This window comes from Pipistrellus kuhlii, unplaced genomic scaffold (genome assembly GCF_014108245.1).
Source record: "Pipistrellus kuhlii isolate mPipKuh1 unplaced genomic scaffold, mPipKuh1.p scaffold_m20_p_12, whole genome shotgun sequence".
Lineage (NCBI taxonomy): Eukaryota > Metazoa > Chordata > Mammalia > Chiroptera > Vespertilionidae > Pipistrellus > Pipistrellus kuhlii.
The window spans coordinates 25,679,640-25,697,582 of record NW_023425427.1 but is presented as its reverse complement, the minus strand read 5'-3'; the positions used below and the strand labels follow the sequence as shown (position 1 = coordinate 25,697,582).

Here is a 17,943-nt window from a genome sequence, read left to right as displayed (position 1 = left end):
GAAGCCCTGCTACAGTGACCACTCCTCCTGAAGTAACTGCCTCACACCCCTGAGGAATGCTGAAATGGAAATGGAAGTTAAGACTCTCAGGTATAGATAGCATACTAGAAATTTAGCGCCATATACCAGGCATAGCAGTGCCCATCTCCAAGGACTGCAGTGTAAACTGTAGAGCAAATACTGAGAGGTATTCTACTTCCCTGCTTTCTGGCCAAGAGCATGTTTTGCTGAGGGTGAGTGCCAGGGGTAAGAAGCAGGATTAAGATGTTATGGGGAAATCAGGGCAGAGAGAAGACCCAACAAGGGATATGGGTCATGACAAGACACTAGCTTAACCTGAATGTCTCTAAGTCTTCTCCCCATGTTCTCTGCTCTAAGTCTTTAAAAAAGCAGAAATGTATCCAGTGAGGAGTTGGATAGCGAGGGTTGTGATCCACAGGGTTCCATTCCAGAACTTCCTGCCCCACAGCATGCTAATTATTTGGCAGATGTGCATGATTTAACAACTGCACAGCTAAGTCTCTCAGAGTCAGTTCCACTCCCATCCCAACACTTTCCAGAAATATCACCCCAAATATATTTCCCTTGGCATAGAGTAAAGCTTCCCAACCCGACATCTAGAAAAAAATTACCATACTGTACACAAGCCATCCTGTAGGTAATAAATTTTGCTTAAAAAATTATATTAGGTTTACAGAGTAACTGATGTCCTATAAACCTGAAATTGTTATGAATACAGAATTTCAAGTCCAGACTAACCTTGAGCTTCATCTCTCTAAATCTCCTTTCACTTATGTGAGGTTGTTTCACTTTTTTCATCACCATGAATTCATCAAACTCTTAAAATAGGTTGAAAAATACAGGCAACCCAGCACCTCTATGCATAGGCCAGTGTGTCTGATGCATCTTCATCTTTGTGTGTATTGAATTTAGCCATTGTGTGGCCTCTGTCAGGCCATGGCTATAAGAAAATTGGCCCAGAAAAATATGTTTCATAGCGTTTTGAAGGAGAAGAATTCAGTGTACATTACATTAAATGGCACTAAACAGAAATTACTCCCTATTTCATAAATATGGGTTGCATACAGGGTTTGGGCCAGTTAATGAAAATGATCCAAATGAAGAAATAGTGGGGATGGGGTCAGTAGAGGGGAAGAGAGAGAAAAGAAGAGAGGAGAGGAGAGGAGAGGAGAGAAGAGGAGAGGAGAGGAGAGGAGAGGAGAGGAGAGGAGAGGAGAGGAGAGGAGAGGAGAGGAGAGAACAAATTACACCTCCTCTATAGCAAGGAAAGAGCTGATGTTACAGGCAATTAGACTTCTGTCTTCCCATTACATAAACCTCTCAAGTGAAGTCAACATAAGTGACATCCCATCACCTGTTCCCCCATTACAGGTGTGCGGGATGAAGCCCACAGGCCCTCCAGAGACCTGCCTCTCAGGAGCCTCTTCCCATCTCAGGTGACACTCGGTCCTCAGCCCTGTGGAGCTCTGCATGTTTCCACCAAACATCTCACGCTTGCAAACTGTTCGAGTTCATCACACAGAACTCCACAGCTCCATGGACTTGCTTTCCTGTAACACAGCTACAGTATGAATTTGTTTCATCATTGGATATTTTCCTCTTGGAATAGAGCCCTGTATTTTTTACTTGGCCATTTCCTTTTATGAAGGTGAATCCAAATCAACCAAAATCTCGATGAAACTTTCAAACTACCCTTTGAAAGTGGGGGACCAATTTTTGTTCTTATAGATCCTCTTGGCATAAAGGGCTTGGGACCCAGAAGACATTCTGCAGCCACTTTGCCATTTACTAGCTGTGTGTCCCTGGGCAAGGCAGCATGTCCCCTCGCTGACCTTGTTCTCCCATCTGTGATGTAAATATAAAACATGTCCTTATCCAAGGTGGATCGAATGAGACCGCATAGGTGGGAGCAGTTATGAAGTGCAATGCCATGGCACATGAAATACCACACCAAGTACAACAGCAACTGGCTTGACTGCTCCATAAGGCTCAATCCTTTTGAAATAATTGAGAGTGGAAGTGAAAAGAAAAAGAGGAAGTGGCCATTGGAGTCAGATTCTACCGCACTCATCTCAAAGAACAGCTGTACTTGGCGTAGCCCAGACTGTATTATGATCGCTTTAATTTAGCAGTAAGGCAGCTTCGGGTTATTTGCTCAGGTCCATATTTTAAAAATTAGCATAGCACTCTCCCCACTATTCTGTGCAGCCTTGCCAGTTTGTCAGGAGCACATATCTACGTGTTCCCCCGAAAATAAGACATCCTCCGAAAATAAGACCTAGCGCATGGAAAGATAAGACATCCCCTGACAATAAGACCTAGCACAACTTTGGGAGAAAAAATTAATATAAGACACCGTCTTATTTTCGGGGAAACAGGGTAGGTGCCAAGAGATCTGAAAATTATGCGTGGCTCTATCACAGTGTTCTGTGAGACAAGTTAACCTCTCTGAGTCTTGAAATTTGGTAGATTTCATCAAGTTGGAAAGATTTATCAAAAAACTTAAGAATGTTTATATCTTTTGCTCCAATAGTTACATATTTTAAAAGCTATTTTAAGGACTCAATTTTAAACAGGATAAAATGCTTTAGGCACAAAACCTTTTTAATGCAATTAACAATATCAAAAAGGAGGGATAATCAACATGTATGTCTTTTTTATTATTTAAGATGTTGATTTGGAATACTATGTAATAACAAAGAAATATTCAATAGACAATGTCAAGTAGGATAGAAATCAAGATATCAAAATATATAAATATCCTATTTTAATCCTATGCACAGGAAAGAAAGACTAAGAAATATTGCCTAGATTCATGCTTCTATGAAAGTGGGTAATTTTTATTTTTTCTATTATAAACAGTTCATTTTTCAGCCTTCTTTTATTTCCCAAATTTGCTTTAATGTTTATTTATTATATTATAAATAAATTAAGCCTAAAACAAAATACCAGGAGGTGGAAATGCACAAAGTCTGAAGCCATCTGTTTCAGTGGAAGATTCATTCTTCCACAATAGTTTTCATGTTAGGTCTGTGATTACGATAATTAACAGTTTCACAACAGGAAATCACTAATAAAAGATTGTAGTAACAGAATGTTATATGCTGCCTGTTGTCCACACCACTCTCTGAAGTGAAAGGTCAGCACGAGTCCAGTGTGACGGAGTGATCAGGGTGGCCAGATACAAATCTCGCTGATGGCCAACGTCCAACTCAGGAGCCAGCAGTAACCAGCCCGGCTCAGTGTTTGTGATATTCTTCAAAGTAGACCATGTAAATGCTAGCTCATGACACTCAGAATGTGAACTGGTTTCTACAGCAAAGTCATGCTTAGTCAGTAGACTAGTATTTGGGCATGAAATAGTGCCACAGGAATGAGAAACACATTTTTCCCCCCTCCATGAGGCTCAGACTGCCCTAATGCTTTGGAGAGCTAATGAATTTTTCAAAAAGCCGGTTCTGGAGTGGCATTTTGATCTGCATCCACCTCCATGAGTTTATGTCAGTTTTTCTGGATGCTGGAGCCATGGATGATGGCACATCAGGCCACAGGCCAAGGGTATTGGCCAGGTGGCCAGGACAGTTACAGAGCCACTGAAATCCCTTTGATTCACGCCCGGGTCTTACAAAGCTAGTGCACAATGAACCAATAGCGGAAAGATGCAGCTAGAGGACAAAATTCTCCCTCTTAGTCACCCTTTCCGTGACCTTTAAACATTTCCTAAGACCAGCCTTTCCGTTTGTTCCCAACCTAAAATCAAGGAAACAAAAATTCTTCCCAATGATCTTGATAAACACGCAAAACATAAAACAAAGCCTGAATCCAAGGGTAGGCTTGTATTAATCCACAAGAATTAGTTGAAATACTGCTTACCTTGCCCTGAAAGAATCCAGCCCTCCAACAGGCCGTGGCTCTGGGAGTCTGTTTATATTGTAGCCGCCAAAGGGTGAAAGAATACTCCTGGTAGCTCAGCCAGGGAATGCTGCATGCAAAGGCCAGGAGAAGGGGTGGGGGAGAGCAGAGCATGGGGGATGGGCGGGTACAGAGAGACCAGCTCCCTTGCCTCCCTGGAGAGGGGCCCTGGGACGCTGTCTTCCAGGGGAGCAGCTGGGCATGTGTCCTCTCAGATTTACCCATGGCCGGCGGCAGCTGATCTGCCCACCTGCTGTGACACTTCTGTCTCCCCAGAGCCAGGTGCCGTCTGGCCAGCACCGCTGACCACTTGCCAGAGAATGTGTGTTTGAAGACTGTAACGCTGTTTCTACATGCAGGGTACACCTCTGCCTCAGCTCCTCCTTCTTTTCCACTTTGGAGAGCAAGAAGCAGGCATGCACATATCTCTTTTGTACCCTTTAATTAATTGTTAAAGTTTCACAGCAAAACAACTGGACTTTTCTTTTAAAGAAAAAAAAAATCACTCATCCCAAAAGCCCTGTTTTTTTCACCTGAAAAAAGGAAATGGTTCTTATGAATGGGAACCCTTCCATAAAAACCTTTCAAATAAGTAAAAGCCCATCAGCCCTCTCAGGCTGCTCTTAGGAACCTTATTGTATAGGTTCCTGGTCACTCCTGCAGCTTTGCTGTGGAGTCCAGAACCAGGTTTAGCCGTGAATTTAGAATGGGGTGGGGAGTAAGGTTTTTCATGTCCTGTACCTCCCCGATCAGGCTTACAACTTAAGCCCCATCACTGTCTGTCCTGACTCCTGACTCACCCGTTATAAACCATGACATTTCACTTAGCTGGTTTCGCTCAAGAAGGAGGTCTCCTATGCAAGGGACTTTTTCAGACAACCACAGCTTACCCTCCATGCGACAATTTCTTTTCTATTTTTCTGAAATTGCTTGAGTACCACACTTTCCTCCTTAAATGGGGCACAGAGCTTAAATGATCTTTCTTCTGTGATGATTCAGGGTCATTACTGTGAGCACCAGTGATGGACTTGACCTCACAGAGATTATGGTCCCCAGAAGCTGTGCGGATATTTAGCACTATTGACCCCACACCAGATGCAATGGTACTAATAGAGTGCCTGGGTCTGCTTCCTAAAGGTTCTGTTTGATTTTTTGTTTTGTTTGTGTAATTCCTCCATTGTACGTTACCAGCAATTACAGCCTTTGGCAGCCTCTCCTTCCATCACCCCCAGCTGAGAAAACTAAGCTTGTCAAAGCACAAATGACTTTGACAGCTAGCATTCTCCGGGTCTATGCTGGATTCCTAGCATTCTCTAAATGACTTACAGGTATAACCTCCTGAAGGGGCTCAGAAATGGAGTTTGGACATTTTCCTGTGAGGAAAGAACTGAGTATAAAGGTATGTTTCACTTTTTACCTGAAGGAAAGCTGCCTGTGCCTAATTCCTAGTTTTTAGGAAACTTTAGGTTGGCTGATGTTGCCAAATAAGTGAACTCCAGGCACCTAAACGGTGCCTCTTGCAACTCATTCTAACCTGGATTTTGGAAGGATTTTCTTCTCTCTCTCACCACTTTTCAAACTTGCTTTCTGCCTGAATCCTTTTATTCTTCTCTTTCTCCTATTTCCATTCCCTTGCACCTCTTCTCTGCTTTCCTTTCTCCCCCTTTTCTGTGCTCCTACATGCATCTTAAGTATAACCAGCAGTTTTCTGGGACATTACTCAGCTGGAGGACTTGTCTGCACAGCTGAGAGCTGAGCCCCAATGCCAGCCCTTCTCCTTACTAGCTGTGTCACCTGGGGTGAGTTCACCCACCTTACAACCAACCACTCAAAGTAATCCCTCCAGTCTCCAGCAAGCGAGTGGCAACAACAAAGAAATCTGCAACACCGAAAGTTGTGCTCACAATCTTGGTTGATTACTCAGTTACCTGAGGGTTGTTATATATATATAGCACGGGGAAATGAACCTCTCTTCAATCAAGTGAACTTAACTCTCAACCCTCCTATTAATGTGTCAAATTGTTCACTTTTCATTTAAAAAGAATGAAATGTCCCAGGACATATGGTGGGAAGAGGTACTTACAGATGAGGGGAAGGGTCCTGGGACTGGAATCAGGTGATTTGGGAACAAAGCCTCTGCTCTTTAGTGGCTGTGGAACCTTGGGCCAACCTCACTGAGCCTGCAAAAGGAGAATAATGGCTACCTCACAAGACCCTGGTGGGCATTGAGTTTTCAAATCAATGTATCAATGTACAAAGATGTATCTCGTATAGGTAGTCCACAAATTTTAGTTGAAGCAAAGGGAGCTAAGAATTGCCTCTGTTTCTAACAAGGGCTTTCTGTCTCTCTTGTATCAGAGGTTCCCATCACGCTTTGATTATTGTGGATAGAGAACACATTCTCATCTTGGTACATGCATCCTCCAACAGCCCTGGGAGGGGAGTGCTATTATTGTTCTCATGCCACAGATGAGGGAACTGAGGCTCAGAAAAGGGTGAAGTTGCCTGATGAGTAAGTAATAATGGCAACGTCTGCCTTTGACATCAGACATCTGGCCCTCAGAGTCCACACGGCATTTAAGGGAAAGAAGTGAGGAGAACAACAGGATCTTTAAGGTTCCTCCAAATCCCAAAGTGCTCTCTGAGATTCTTCCTATCAGGGCTGGCAACTTTTACTACAGGCTGCTTCAGGTTGCCAGGTTGGGGGCTCAGGCATAGGAATGTGAAATTCTTACTGCCCCCAGGGAAGTCACCAATCATAAAGAATTATAACACAGATAAGGTTTTTAACTTTCAGCCACTTGTTTTGATGTATCTGCATAATATATTAATTGCTCAAAAGCTAATTCTGAAATGTGAGTAGATACACCCTAAACTAAACAAGTCCTGTTGCCAAAATATATTCAAGACCATATGCATCTCATTCAGCCTTGCATAAAAACTAGCCTTGTTATTTTGTTTTTCTTTTCTTTTTTTAATCCTCACATGAGGGTATGTTTTTGTTGATTTTTTTTAAAAGAAAGAATGAGAGAGAGAGACAGAGAGAGAGAGAGAGAGAGAGAGAGAGAGAGAGAGAGAGAGGTTGATTGCCTCCCGTATGTGCCCGAACTAGGGATGAAATGACACTCCAGCCATCTAAAACCAATTAAGCCACCCAGCCAGGGCTAGCTTTGTTATTTTGCAGTAACATTTAGTATGAAGTACCTACTCTGTGCAAAGTGATCTAAATGTTTCTCACCACCTTCCAATCAACCAACTTGGGTCCTTCATACTATCACCAGCCCTTCTTCAGATTCACACTTCTAAGAGTCTGTTCGTCCACTTACTCATTTTTATAGAGCCACTAACACGAGTCCCACTTTGTGTGCAAGACTTTTGCCTTATGGCTTCATTCAGTCTGAAAACACTTTACTCTTTTTGTGCTTAGCACAGTCATGGCTCCTGGTCCCAAGCATCTGAAGCATATAGCAACTGCAAAGTTCTGGATGCTGGATAAACTGATGGGTGTGTTTGCTCCTCATCCATCAACTGATCCCACAAGCTGAGGGAGTATTTGCCCTGCTTCTTTTTCTGAGGAACAGACTTGAACCCGCCCTGACAGGCAGTGAAGTAAAGGTCTGCACGAAGCCATTCTTCATTAAGATTGAGGTCTGAACGGATACAGCCTAGCCTGGTGGTTTTATGGACGGTCATCAGCATTGACAAGACCACAGAGCATTTCCCTCTGATCTATGGCACCAAGGGTGGCTTTGTTGTTTTTTTATATCACACCTGAGGAGGCCAAGTACAAGTTGTGCAAAGGAAGAAAGATCTTTATAGACACAAAATAAATCTCTCATCTGGTGACTCAGGGTGTTCACACTGACCACCACTGAAGAATTGGTGTGATCATCAATAGAAAGGGACATCCTGGTTCTTTCGATGTGGTTCAGATAAAAGATGCCAACAGCTGACAGCTCTACCCCTCAGCTCAGCTCAACAACAGTTTTGTTAATGGAAAGGCAATAAACTAGGTATTTCTCTTTCCTGAGAAAAAGGTATGACCTCATTGCTGAGGAAAGAGACTGTCAAACAGAGCAGGAAGTGAAATGATCTTTAGATAACAGGATTGGAAGGTCTTTGTATGTAATTAATAATATGGCATGATTCATTGTCTCCCTTGCAAAACACACACAAACAAACACACACACACACACACCCCTACTTAGTGAGCTTCAAGCACTGTACCAGGCCTTGTAGATACCATGCCGTGGTCTATGCTCTCATCAATCAATCAAATAAACATGCCCAATAAAGATATAATGACAAGCTGAGATAAGGGGGCTAAAAGCATTACAAAACAAGCAAGCAAACAATAGAACACCTGACTTATACATATGAAGTGAGGGAATGGGGGAGGGAGGGATTGTTCAGCAGCCATCCCTTCTTCTTCACCTGATCTGAAGAAGAGGTAGGAGATATTTAAGCCAGGGGGTATGGTAGGGAGCAGGAGAAGAAGCCAGCAGAAGCTGGACAGCAGACTGGGCCAGAGCCCAGGGTCAAATTAAGAGTGTTGTCTGTTAGTTCTCCTAAGAGCAATAGGAAGTAACTGAGTTTTTTGTTGTTGTTTTTAAATAATATATTTTATTGATTTTTTTACAGAGAGGAAGGGAGAGGGAAAGAGAGTTAGAAACATCGATGAGAGAGAAACATCAATCAGCTGCCTCCTTCACACTCCCTACTGGGTGTGTGCCTGCAACCAAGGTACATGCCCTTGACCAGAATCGAACCTGGGACCCTTGAGTCCACAGGCCAACGTTCTATCCACTGAGCCAAACCTGTTAGGGCATGACTGAGGTTTTAAGGGAGGGTTGGGAGAGGTGTGAACAATGCTTTCACGGTGATATACCTCATAGCAGTGGGAGAGAGGTTTGCAGGAGACCAACCAGATAGCTGGCCTTGCATGGAAGGATAGAGGAGAAGGAAATTCCAAGTTGGAGAAACTGGATGAATAACAATGTTATTCGTGGAGATAAGGAAGTGAAGAAAAGGAACAACTTGGAGGTAAATGGGGAAGAGCAACCATCCTTCCAGGTTCTGTGCTATGGGTTGTAGGTACTTTGGCTTTACAACAAGCCCTACAAAGTAGGCATCATTATTTCATTTTTCATATTAAAAACTCAAGGCTTTTTTATGAGCTTCGTTTTTCTAACCAAACCTTCATGGGTCTGATTTTCCTGGGCAATTTAGGGCTCAGTTAACCTCCCAAGAGTTCTTAAAATGAGAGATTAACTTTCCCTGGAGACAAAAGCCACAGGGCTCAGACAGAAGTGGGTCTGGGACGTTGCCGGAGATTTTGAGTAGGCTGCTGTGGGATCCATGGCAAGGCAGCCTTGTAGGATTGTGTAGGTCGTGTTCTGCACAAACTTAGAGGGTGCCTATCATTCGAAGTCTATGTGAATATGTCAGCCCTGCCCCTCCCAGGTTCTTTTCAAAGACTCCAAACTCCATGACTCTTCCATAAGCCCCAGGGTCTGAAAAGAATCAACAACCAAGGCAACACCATGCACTTCACCTCTCCAGTCTCCAGCATCCAGACCCAGGTATTCCTCCTTCACCTTTTTTTTTTTTTTTTTTTTTTTTTTTTTTTTTTTTTTTTTTTTTTTTTGCTCAGCTAACACACTAAGGAAGCCTGGATGTAAGGAAGAGTGAAGTCTTCATCACTAAGGCACCATTGCTTACAAGAGCTCCAGGAGAGGTGCACCGAACCCAAAATGATGTTACTATAAGGCTTCATAGAAACAAATGGGTTTCTGGGACCAATGCTGCTACTTTGTACTTAGTCAACATAAAACATCCCCCAAATCACTGATTAAAGGGTGTCCTCACTCACCTGATCACATCCTTCTAGACCCTAGGTGCTGTCTGAATGGGAATGATCAATTCTTCACCTTTGAGGAAAACAAATCCACTCTGAGATTCACAAGGAAAAAGCCTGGGACATTCACGGCTCAGGGTCTGAAAGCTCCGGCAGTGAGAAATGGAGCTGACTCCTGGACTACAGCAGCCAAGGGCTCTTTTCTCATCAGGCCCTGAGCAGTGGCTCCACTTTCACAGAAGAGCTTGGGTTCCTGCGTGTCCTGCTCAGGATGCTCTGGCAAAGAGGCACGGTCTCAAATGCACCAGCTCTCACTCATGATGGGTCAGGAGCTGATCCCGTGGACGGTGATCAGAATGAGCTCAGCTTGCCAAAGGAAACTGCTCTGCCAGCATCTCACCGCTGCCAATCCTTCCCACAGCGACTTTTTGAAAGGTATGGCGCTTTCCCTTTAAAGGTGTTTTTTTATTGACATGCACCACCTTCTTCCCATAAAGGCAATCAGGAAGGAATGTTCCTCCAATTTATAGTCAAGATGATTCGTCTATGGCAGGGGTCGGCAAACTCATTAGTCAACAAAGCCAAAATATCAACAGTACAATGATTAAAATTTCTTTTGAGAACCAAAATATTTTAACCTTAAACTCTATAAGTAGGTACGTTGTTATTAACTTAATTAAACGGGCCTTTGCTAAAAACTCAAGGGGCCAAAGAGCCGCATGTGGTTCGCCAGCCGCAGTTTGCCGACCTCTGGTCTGCGGGCATGCTGCAGTGTTTTTCTTTCTTTCTTTAAACCCCAGCCCCTCTATAAACTCTAATGGGGTTGTTCATGTAGAGTTTTGAGTGTGCTTTCTTGTCTCTAGACCACATACCACAGAGTATACGTTGGCAGGTAGGTCACACAGAACTCTTCTGAAGAAGCCCACCTATTGGCCAACATCCACCGCAGCTATGAGCCCTCCGCCTGCAGCTGTCACTTGCTGAAGTGGCAGATGCATTCCCCAGACGGTAGTGGTAGCCCTGTCCCCACCCTGTCTTTGAAAGCAGCATTCCTAAGGCATTAATATGTCCTGTATCCTTCTGGCAGCAGCTGACACTCTGGCCACACACACCCAAGGCTGGCTTGACCTACAACGTAGGGCAGTGTGCTGCAGAGGCCCTCCTCCCATCTCGCCGTCGCCTTGAGCAGCTGCTTGAATTGCATCAGCTGGTGGGGTCTGGGCAGCGGGAGAGGCTCGGCAGCTTAACTACTCAGTGTGGGGACCATGGCTTTCTGCCAGCCAGAGCCCCATCTACCTCCCCCAAACCCACCCCTCCCAGCGTTCATGGGGAATTGGACCATTTACTGCCATCATGAGGCCTGAGTATTTTGTCTTGGCCTGAATATTTTTCTGAGCTGGCCACCATGAACCTGGAAGACATTTCCCAAATTAGAGCCTAGGGTACGAAGTTCTCATTCTTCCCTGTCTTCAGTTTCTCTTACTAGAGAATGACTAAGACATCACCACAGACTTGTGTAACTAAAATGAAAAGCATGGCTGAAACTTAAGAGCTGACCTGGAACTACAGGATTTGATCTCCTTCCTTATTCCAGCTCAGAATAGGCAAGTGGAAGAAAAGCCAGGTGGGCAGTGGCAGGAGCAAAAGAAAATATGTTTTCACTTTCATTTTTAGTGCTAGCAGGAAGTGTCCAGATCAGAAACATCTGGGTTCTCACCAGATCTCACTCATCTGGGGTAGTGAACCAGAGTAACAAACATCACCCTTTGATTACCAGTTCTACTGCCTTGGAGTCCAGCTCCCATGCTGCTTACTCTACTGTCTTAATTGTTTTAATGGTAATTATGTCAGTTCCTTCTTTGTCAGGAAGGTGGCATTTCTGGAGACTGTGCACAGCAGGACCCAGTCTCTTGCTGCCTTCCACCTTCAGCCCAGGTTTTCTTGTTTATGAAATAGCTCCTGGCACCCACGCCTGTCCTAACAAGGCAAAAGGCAGGCCCCCTAGAGAAGCATTTGAGCTCCAGGAGAGGGAGATGGCTCTTATGCCAACTTGGGTTTACTTTTGCCATTTCTGTACAATTTCATCTCTTCTCAGATGGTACTGGAAGGGGAGATTTAGGGGAAAGGAGACTGGGACTGTGTCAGCGAATCTGCTTCAGTTTAAGGACTTACAAAACCAGACTGAAATGATAAATGGAATGGAGAGGGTGCTCTCTCCATTTCAACAGAAATCATCTCTAAACTCCCTGATAAAAATTCAAAAGCGTCCCTCTGCTTCAGAGGTATCTGCTCAACCCAAGGGCCTGGCCTCGAATGGGAAACCTCTTCTCTCCTCAGATAAATGATAAATGCTCCTAGTTGGGAATTAAAGGCACACAAACCATTTCTTCCAAAGTCTGATGATGGGAGATTTTATCTATGGCTAATAGCAATTCCATTTCGGAATTTTTAATTCCTCTGGTCTACTGAAATTAGCACCAATGATGATGAGGTTATATTATGAGTTTGGAAGGGACACTGACTATTTCAAAGCATTCAAAGATATATATCATATAGTTGTAGAATAATAAGAAGTAGGTAGAAAAAATCTGCCAAAATTACAGTTATCATATAAATAAATCTGTATTAGCTTCTGATGGAAACAGCTTAAATATAACACCTAAATTCTATTTAATTCTGGTCTAATAAAGCTTAAGTGAAATCCAACATAATTTCTCCTCCTTAAAATGCTTCCCCAAAACATCCCAATAAAAAAAAAGCCTATTATGAATAAACTCACAAATAAATGCCACAATTATTTATTCAATTTTCCCCTCTTAAAGGCTATCCATCCTCTAAAACAAACGTTATTTACCACAATAGCTGAATGTTGCATATTAAGTAAAAAAAAAAAAATTTTTTACCTAGAAAATACAGTTTGTCAGAGAAAATGTGACTCGATCACCTTTGTTGTGGATGAATACAGAAGGCTAACTGTGATCTCTAACAGGAACTCTATTCCAAGAAAAACACACAATTAGCAGTAATTGTTTTTCTGGCTAAGGCAATAGTCTGGGATCAGTATTTCAAACAGCCACTTCTTTTTCCTGTCTTTTTTTAATGATGTAGAGCAATTGCTCGTCTAATGAAGGGACTCGGTAAATAAACTTACACATGACTCTAAACTGATTACTCTGAAATAGTCACTTTTTATTCCAGTAATTGCTCTTCAGAAATGAGACAAACCTCTTGCTCACATGAGACCCCAAAATCTAAATGTTTATGTTAAAATAAGCATAAGGCGAGCAGAGTACAGGTGCGGTCTAAAACTGCAGTTATTGTTGATCAACCATTCATTTTCATCTCCCCCCCCCCCAAAAAAAAAAAAAAAACCAGACAAATAAATAAGCTGCCAAAATTGACTTTCCTTTTTTACCATCTCTCACTCATTATCAGGTGAAGAACTCAGGGTCAATGTATAATACCAGAAATGCAAGGGAGTTTCTGCAATCAGTATGTTCCTTCTAATGCTCATGTGAAACTCATAAGGGGATCAGCCACAAACACAGAAAAGACCACATATTTTCTCAATTCTGAAATTCCGGCAAACGTTCCATTCTCCTTGAGGCTTAAGGTGGAAAACAAAGTACTTATATTAGCATTAATCAACTTGGATGGTCTTTTTAAAGATACTTACAGTTAAGCCACTGTGAAAACCATGCTTTCCTCCGCACTCCCTTTGTTGTTGGAGGGTTAGTTACAGGAATAAGCCTGCAACTATCCTACCTTGTGATTAGGACGTCACCTTAACACAGACTTTATATTTTGGCTTCGATGAAGGTTTAAAGGTTAAAGGCATCATAAATTATGCATTTCCTCCAATGCCAGGCCCATAAAAAGTGCTTTCACTGTTCATTAAAGATATTGCTTCCAAATGGGCAGAGGCTTTTTTTTTTAAGTGCAGAAACAGAAAAATTTCCATTATGTTTATTGATGTCATGATGGAGAGCCAAAAACAATTCGGAATTAGGAAACGGCGAGAATGTAACAACTGTCAACATACAGAGAAATTTCTGTTCGCTCTTTGTACAGTAAAACAGTTAAACACAGCTGACCAACACGCCAGTCCCCTCCAGGGAGAGCAAGTCTGGCAAAATGCACGTGGCCAGCAACAGTTGGGGCTGTCCCCTTCTCTCTCTGTCCCAAATCACAGATTTGAACAGGGACCTAAGAGACACAGGATTCACATTACAATATCCCCAGCTCCTGCACTGGAGCAAGCTCTGCGTGAAGACTGTTTGCATCAACTGCATATTAGCACATGTCCTTCCTTACTTACACTTTAACACCACCTCCAGGTAAAGCCAGTTAGTTCTAAGAGATCCTCACTTTTCCATTCCACGGACACCTATGGCATCTGCAGAGGCTGGGCTCTTTTTTCCCAAGGGGCACCACACCCATTCCATCCTCCAGCCTTCAGGAGCAAAATGCAGACGTGGCTGGGTCTGCGTCTCTCCAACCTCAGGCTGAAGGAACCACACCGGACACACAACTTGAGCTAGGTCATGACCACCCCCCAGGTCGGCGTCCTGACTGGCATAGGGAAGGATTCTGGAGGCAGTACTGCTTGCCGAAAGCACCAGGGTTCCAGAGATCCTTGCCAGGATACAGCCCGCATCCCCTGACAACTAAGTGGCAAAGTTGTTTCTGCCTCTCCTACTGCAATGCCCTTTCCTCTCCATCAGAACACGCACACACAAGCGCGCACACACGCCTTGCTTCCTCAACTTACCAGTTTAGACTTGGCGCGTTGCAAAAATTCTTCCATGTCGTGGTGAGGTTTGGACCAGGGGTGCCCGGAGGGGTGCGGAGGGAGACCTCGGCCGGAGGAGAGGCGCGGGTCTCCGCAGGGTGGCCTCCGGTGGCGCAGCGACCTTCTGCTCCCTCCGGCCGCTCGGAGGCGGCTGTGGCTGCGCCCGGGGCGGTGGCGTCTGTAGGTTCCCAGTCCCACCCCCGAGCTGCGCCGCCCCCTCGGGACACCAGACCTTTTCCTAGTAAGGAAGTGGGTGTGCCGCCGGAAGCCCTGGGGCGCGCCCCGCTAGCTGGACCGCACGCTCCTGCGGGGCGGGAGCTCAGACCGGGCCCCGGGGGCGGTTTGCTAGGGGATGGCGAGGGCGCCTGGGCCAATCGCAGGGCCCCGCCGCGGCCTCCTGACGTGGCGCGCCTGAGGATGCTGCAACCATGGACAGCGCCCAGAGTGCCAGCCAAGTGCGAGGGGCCGCTGCAGCGGGCGGCTCTGCCGCAGGCACTGCCCCTGACAGCCAGGGGGAAGGTGGGAAAAGGGGGAGAGGGGAAAGAGGGCCTCTGAAGAGCCCACCCTCCTCGGCCAGCGCCTCCCTGGCTGGCTGGCTGGCAGGTTACAGAGAGCTTCAGCGGTCACTCAATGAGCTGGCTCTGGCTGGCCTGGCCAGGGGATGGGTATAGAAGGAGGGAGGAGCGGGGGGGGGTGGGGGGGGGGGAATGGGAGGGGGGACGGCTGTTGAGCTAAAAGCAGTACGACCTTGATGGAAAATAATCAGAAGAGCAGCCTGGAAGATTTGTACTAGGATGCATCTACTCTCCTTAGCGTCAAAACATGCCCACCCAGTAATGGGCATCTGCAGTTCACCCCAACTGGGGCTCCTATGTTGGCCCTGGGGCTGATGCTGAGATACAACCCTCCTGCAAACTGCATCCTCTCTCTGGCATGCACACTCAGGGGAAGCTGGGGCAACAGAACTTTGCTACTGCATGGGGATCTGTGTTTCCACAAGATCCTCAGATAATTTCTATGTGGGTTAAAGTTTGAGAAGTACTGCAGTGTGCACAAACAAGTAGCTAGGGACCTTATTGTAAGCCATGGAGTTTTGTCCTGTGTACTCTTCTAAGCTGACCAGAACCTCAGATACAGCACCTCAGGCTTTCTCTTACATCTGGGCCTTTGTACATCTGCCTGCAATACACTTTTTTTGCCATCCATCTCCCCGGTCCACAGTGCCTAGCTTACACATGCTTCAGTTGTCAGCTTAGTGCACCTTAAAATTGTAGTATAAGAACCCAGGACTTAAAAAATACTGATTCCCAGGCTTTACTCCAGTATCTCTGAGGGTGGGGCTACAGCATCAGTCAGGTATAAAAGTGCTCTAAGTGATTCCAATGTGCAGCCCAGGTATGAGCCTCAAATGTCAGCTTATATTTGAACCATTTAGCTAATAGAACCCAGATTTCTGTGCCTTATTCCCAGAATTTCAGGATTAATAGGCTTGGCTTAATAGACCTGAGAATTTTCATTTTTCACAGTCTTCCAGTGTTTGCTGTTGTTTCTAATCCAGGTACCACACATTGAGGGCAACTGGCTTAAAAGTTGTCTTCTTCCAGGAAGCCTCTCCTGATATACTCCTCCTTGTCCACCCGCAGAATGAGTCAGTTGCCCCTCCCATGTTCCATCATACAACCTATATTTTCTACTCCACTATGAATTGTCTGATATTTGCCTGTGTTCTCCCCCAGGCTGTTAGATCCATGAGAACAAAGGCCTTGCCTGTCTCACTCATGGATGTATCCCTAATACAGTTCATACACAGATCCTCAATAAATATACTTTAATGAACAAATTTATATATGAAAGACTTTTTTGCGTGCGCTCTCTCTCTCTCCCTCTCTCTCTCTCTCTCTCTCTCTCTCTCTCTCTCTCTCTCTCTCTCTCTCTCTCCCCGTGTGTGTGTGTGTGTGTGTGTGTGTGTGTGTGTGCGTGAGAGAGAGAGAGAGAGAGAGAGAGAGAGAGAGAGAGAGAGATTATCCAATTATTTTTTTATTCCTGAGGATCCAATGAAAATAAATCAGCAGAGTCCGGAGACCTGATTAAAGGAGAGTAATGGGAGCATTAAGCTCTAGTTTGCATTCAGGTGATGAGTTGTGTGGAAGCTACGGATCCTATCTGCTCTCGTTGCTGACTTAAGTAGTTTAAAACTGTCCAGGTATAACAATTGTTTCATCAGCCTTTAAATCTGTGAAGGTGATTGCAATTCAAGTAACATTACTGATAAAAATCCCCAAGAATTATTTCCCTCTGACTCCATTAGGGAATTTAGTGGCAATCACACAATACTGTTTTATTCTGACTTTTGATTTTAAACATTTTGATAAATGTTATACAGCGCTGAAATTTCTTACTTTTTAAAAATTTGTTTAATTAATTTATTTATTTATTTTTCTGATGGACTCAAATTCCAATGCCTATTACCCAGAGTTTTTCTCCACCAACAATGTCCCTGCAAAAGTTTCTTGAGATTTACCTCCTCCTGAACTGACCATTTATACTAGTTTCCTGAGGCTGCTGTAACAAGTTACCACAAACTCAATGGCTTAAAGCCAGGCGAATTTATTATCTTCCAGTTCTGTAGGTCAGAAGTCTGCCACCAGGAGAAATCAAGTTGTCAACAGGGCTACAGTCCTTTCTGAAGACTGTAGGGGAGAATCCTTTTATTTATTTAGTTAGTTAGTTAGTTAGTTAGCCTTTTCCAGCTCCTAAAAGTATCTCACATACTTTGATTCATGATGCTTTCTTCCATCTTCAAAACCAACGTTTCATCGCTTTGATTATTCTCCCATAGCCACATCTCCCTCTGAGTCTCTTCTATCTCCATCTTCCACTTTCTAAGGCCCCTGTGATTACATGGTCCTACAGGGTCATGTACCCAGGGTCATCTCCCCCAGTTTAAAGTCAGCTGACTAGCAACCCATATTACCCTTTGCTTTGTAACCTAACATATTCCCCAGGTTCCAAGGATTATGGTGTGGACTCTTTGGGAAGCTATATTCAACCTACCGTACAACCCACACCCCAAGTTATTTAGTGTCTGTCAGCTTGTGAACCTCAATTTCCTATCATTCCATAACAACAACTAATCTAGCGCCTTTAACTCTAGATTAGAAATCATCAACCTGGTTTGCAGAATGGAATCACTTTTTAAAATATTGATGTTATAGATGAAAAAGGGTCCAAATACTAAACTTGACAATCTCAGGGGAGGCTTGCATGGTGGGTTTTACAAACCCAGAAATTGAAAGTAACTACATAGGATGGTCTGAATAAAAAAATTCCTAAAAATGAAGTCATTGCGGGTCATCATGTC

At 44.2% G+C, this 17,943-nt stretch overlaps 1 protein-coding gene and 1 pseudogene across 17 annotated transcripts in view; one reads left to right on the top strand and one right to left on the bottom strand.

The window, feature by feature from the left end:
* Positions 1-14,790, bottom strand: part of PRUNE2 (prune homolog 2 with BCH domain) — a 197,586-nt gene extending 182,796 nt beyond the window's left edge. For 9 of the 17 annotated variants that reach the window (XM_036433743.2, XM_036433741.2, XM_036433748.2 and 6 more), the window contains exon 1: positions 14,562-14,784. In XM_036433743.2, the coding sequence (XP_036289636.1) occupies positions 14,562-14,597 (36 nt within the window). In that variant the 5' untranslated portion in view covers positions 14,598-14,784. Of the gene's footprint in view, positions 1-14,561 lie in introns of all 17 variants that reach the window. The other 8 variants (XM_036433752.2, XM_036433744.2, XM_036433753.2 and 5 more) reach the window with 4 other exon arrangements.
* Positions 7,368-7,963, top strand: LOC118716664 (annotated as a pseudogene).
* Positions 14,791-17,943: the final 3,153 nt, after the last annotated feature.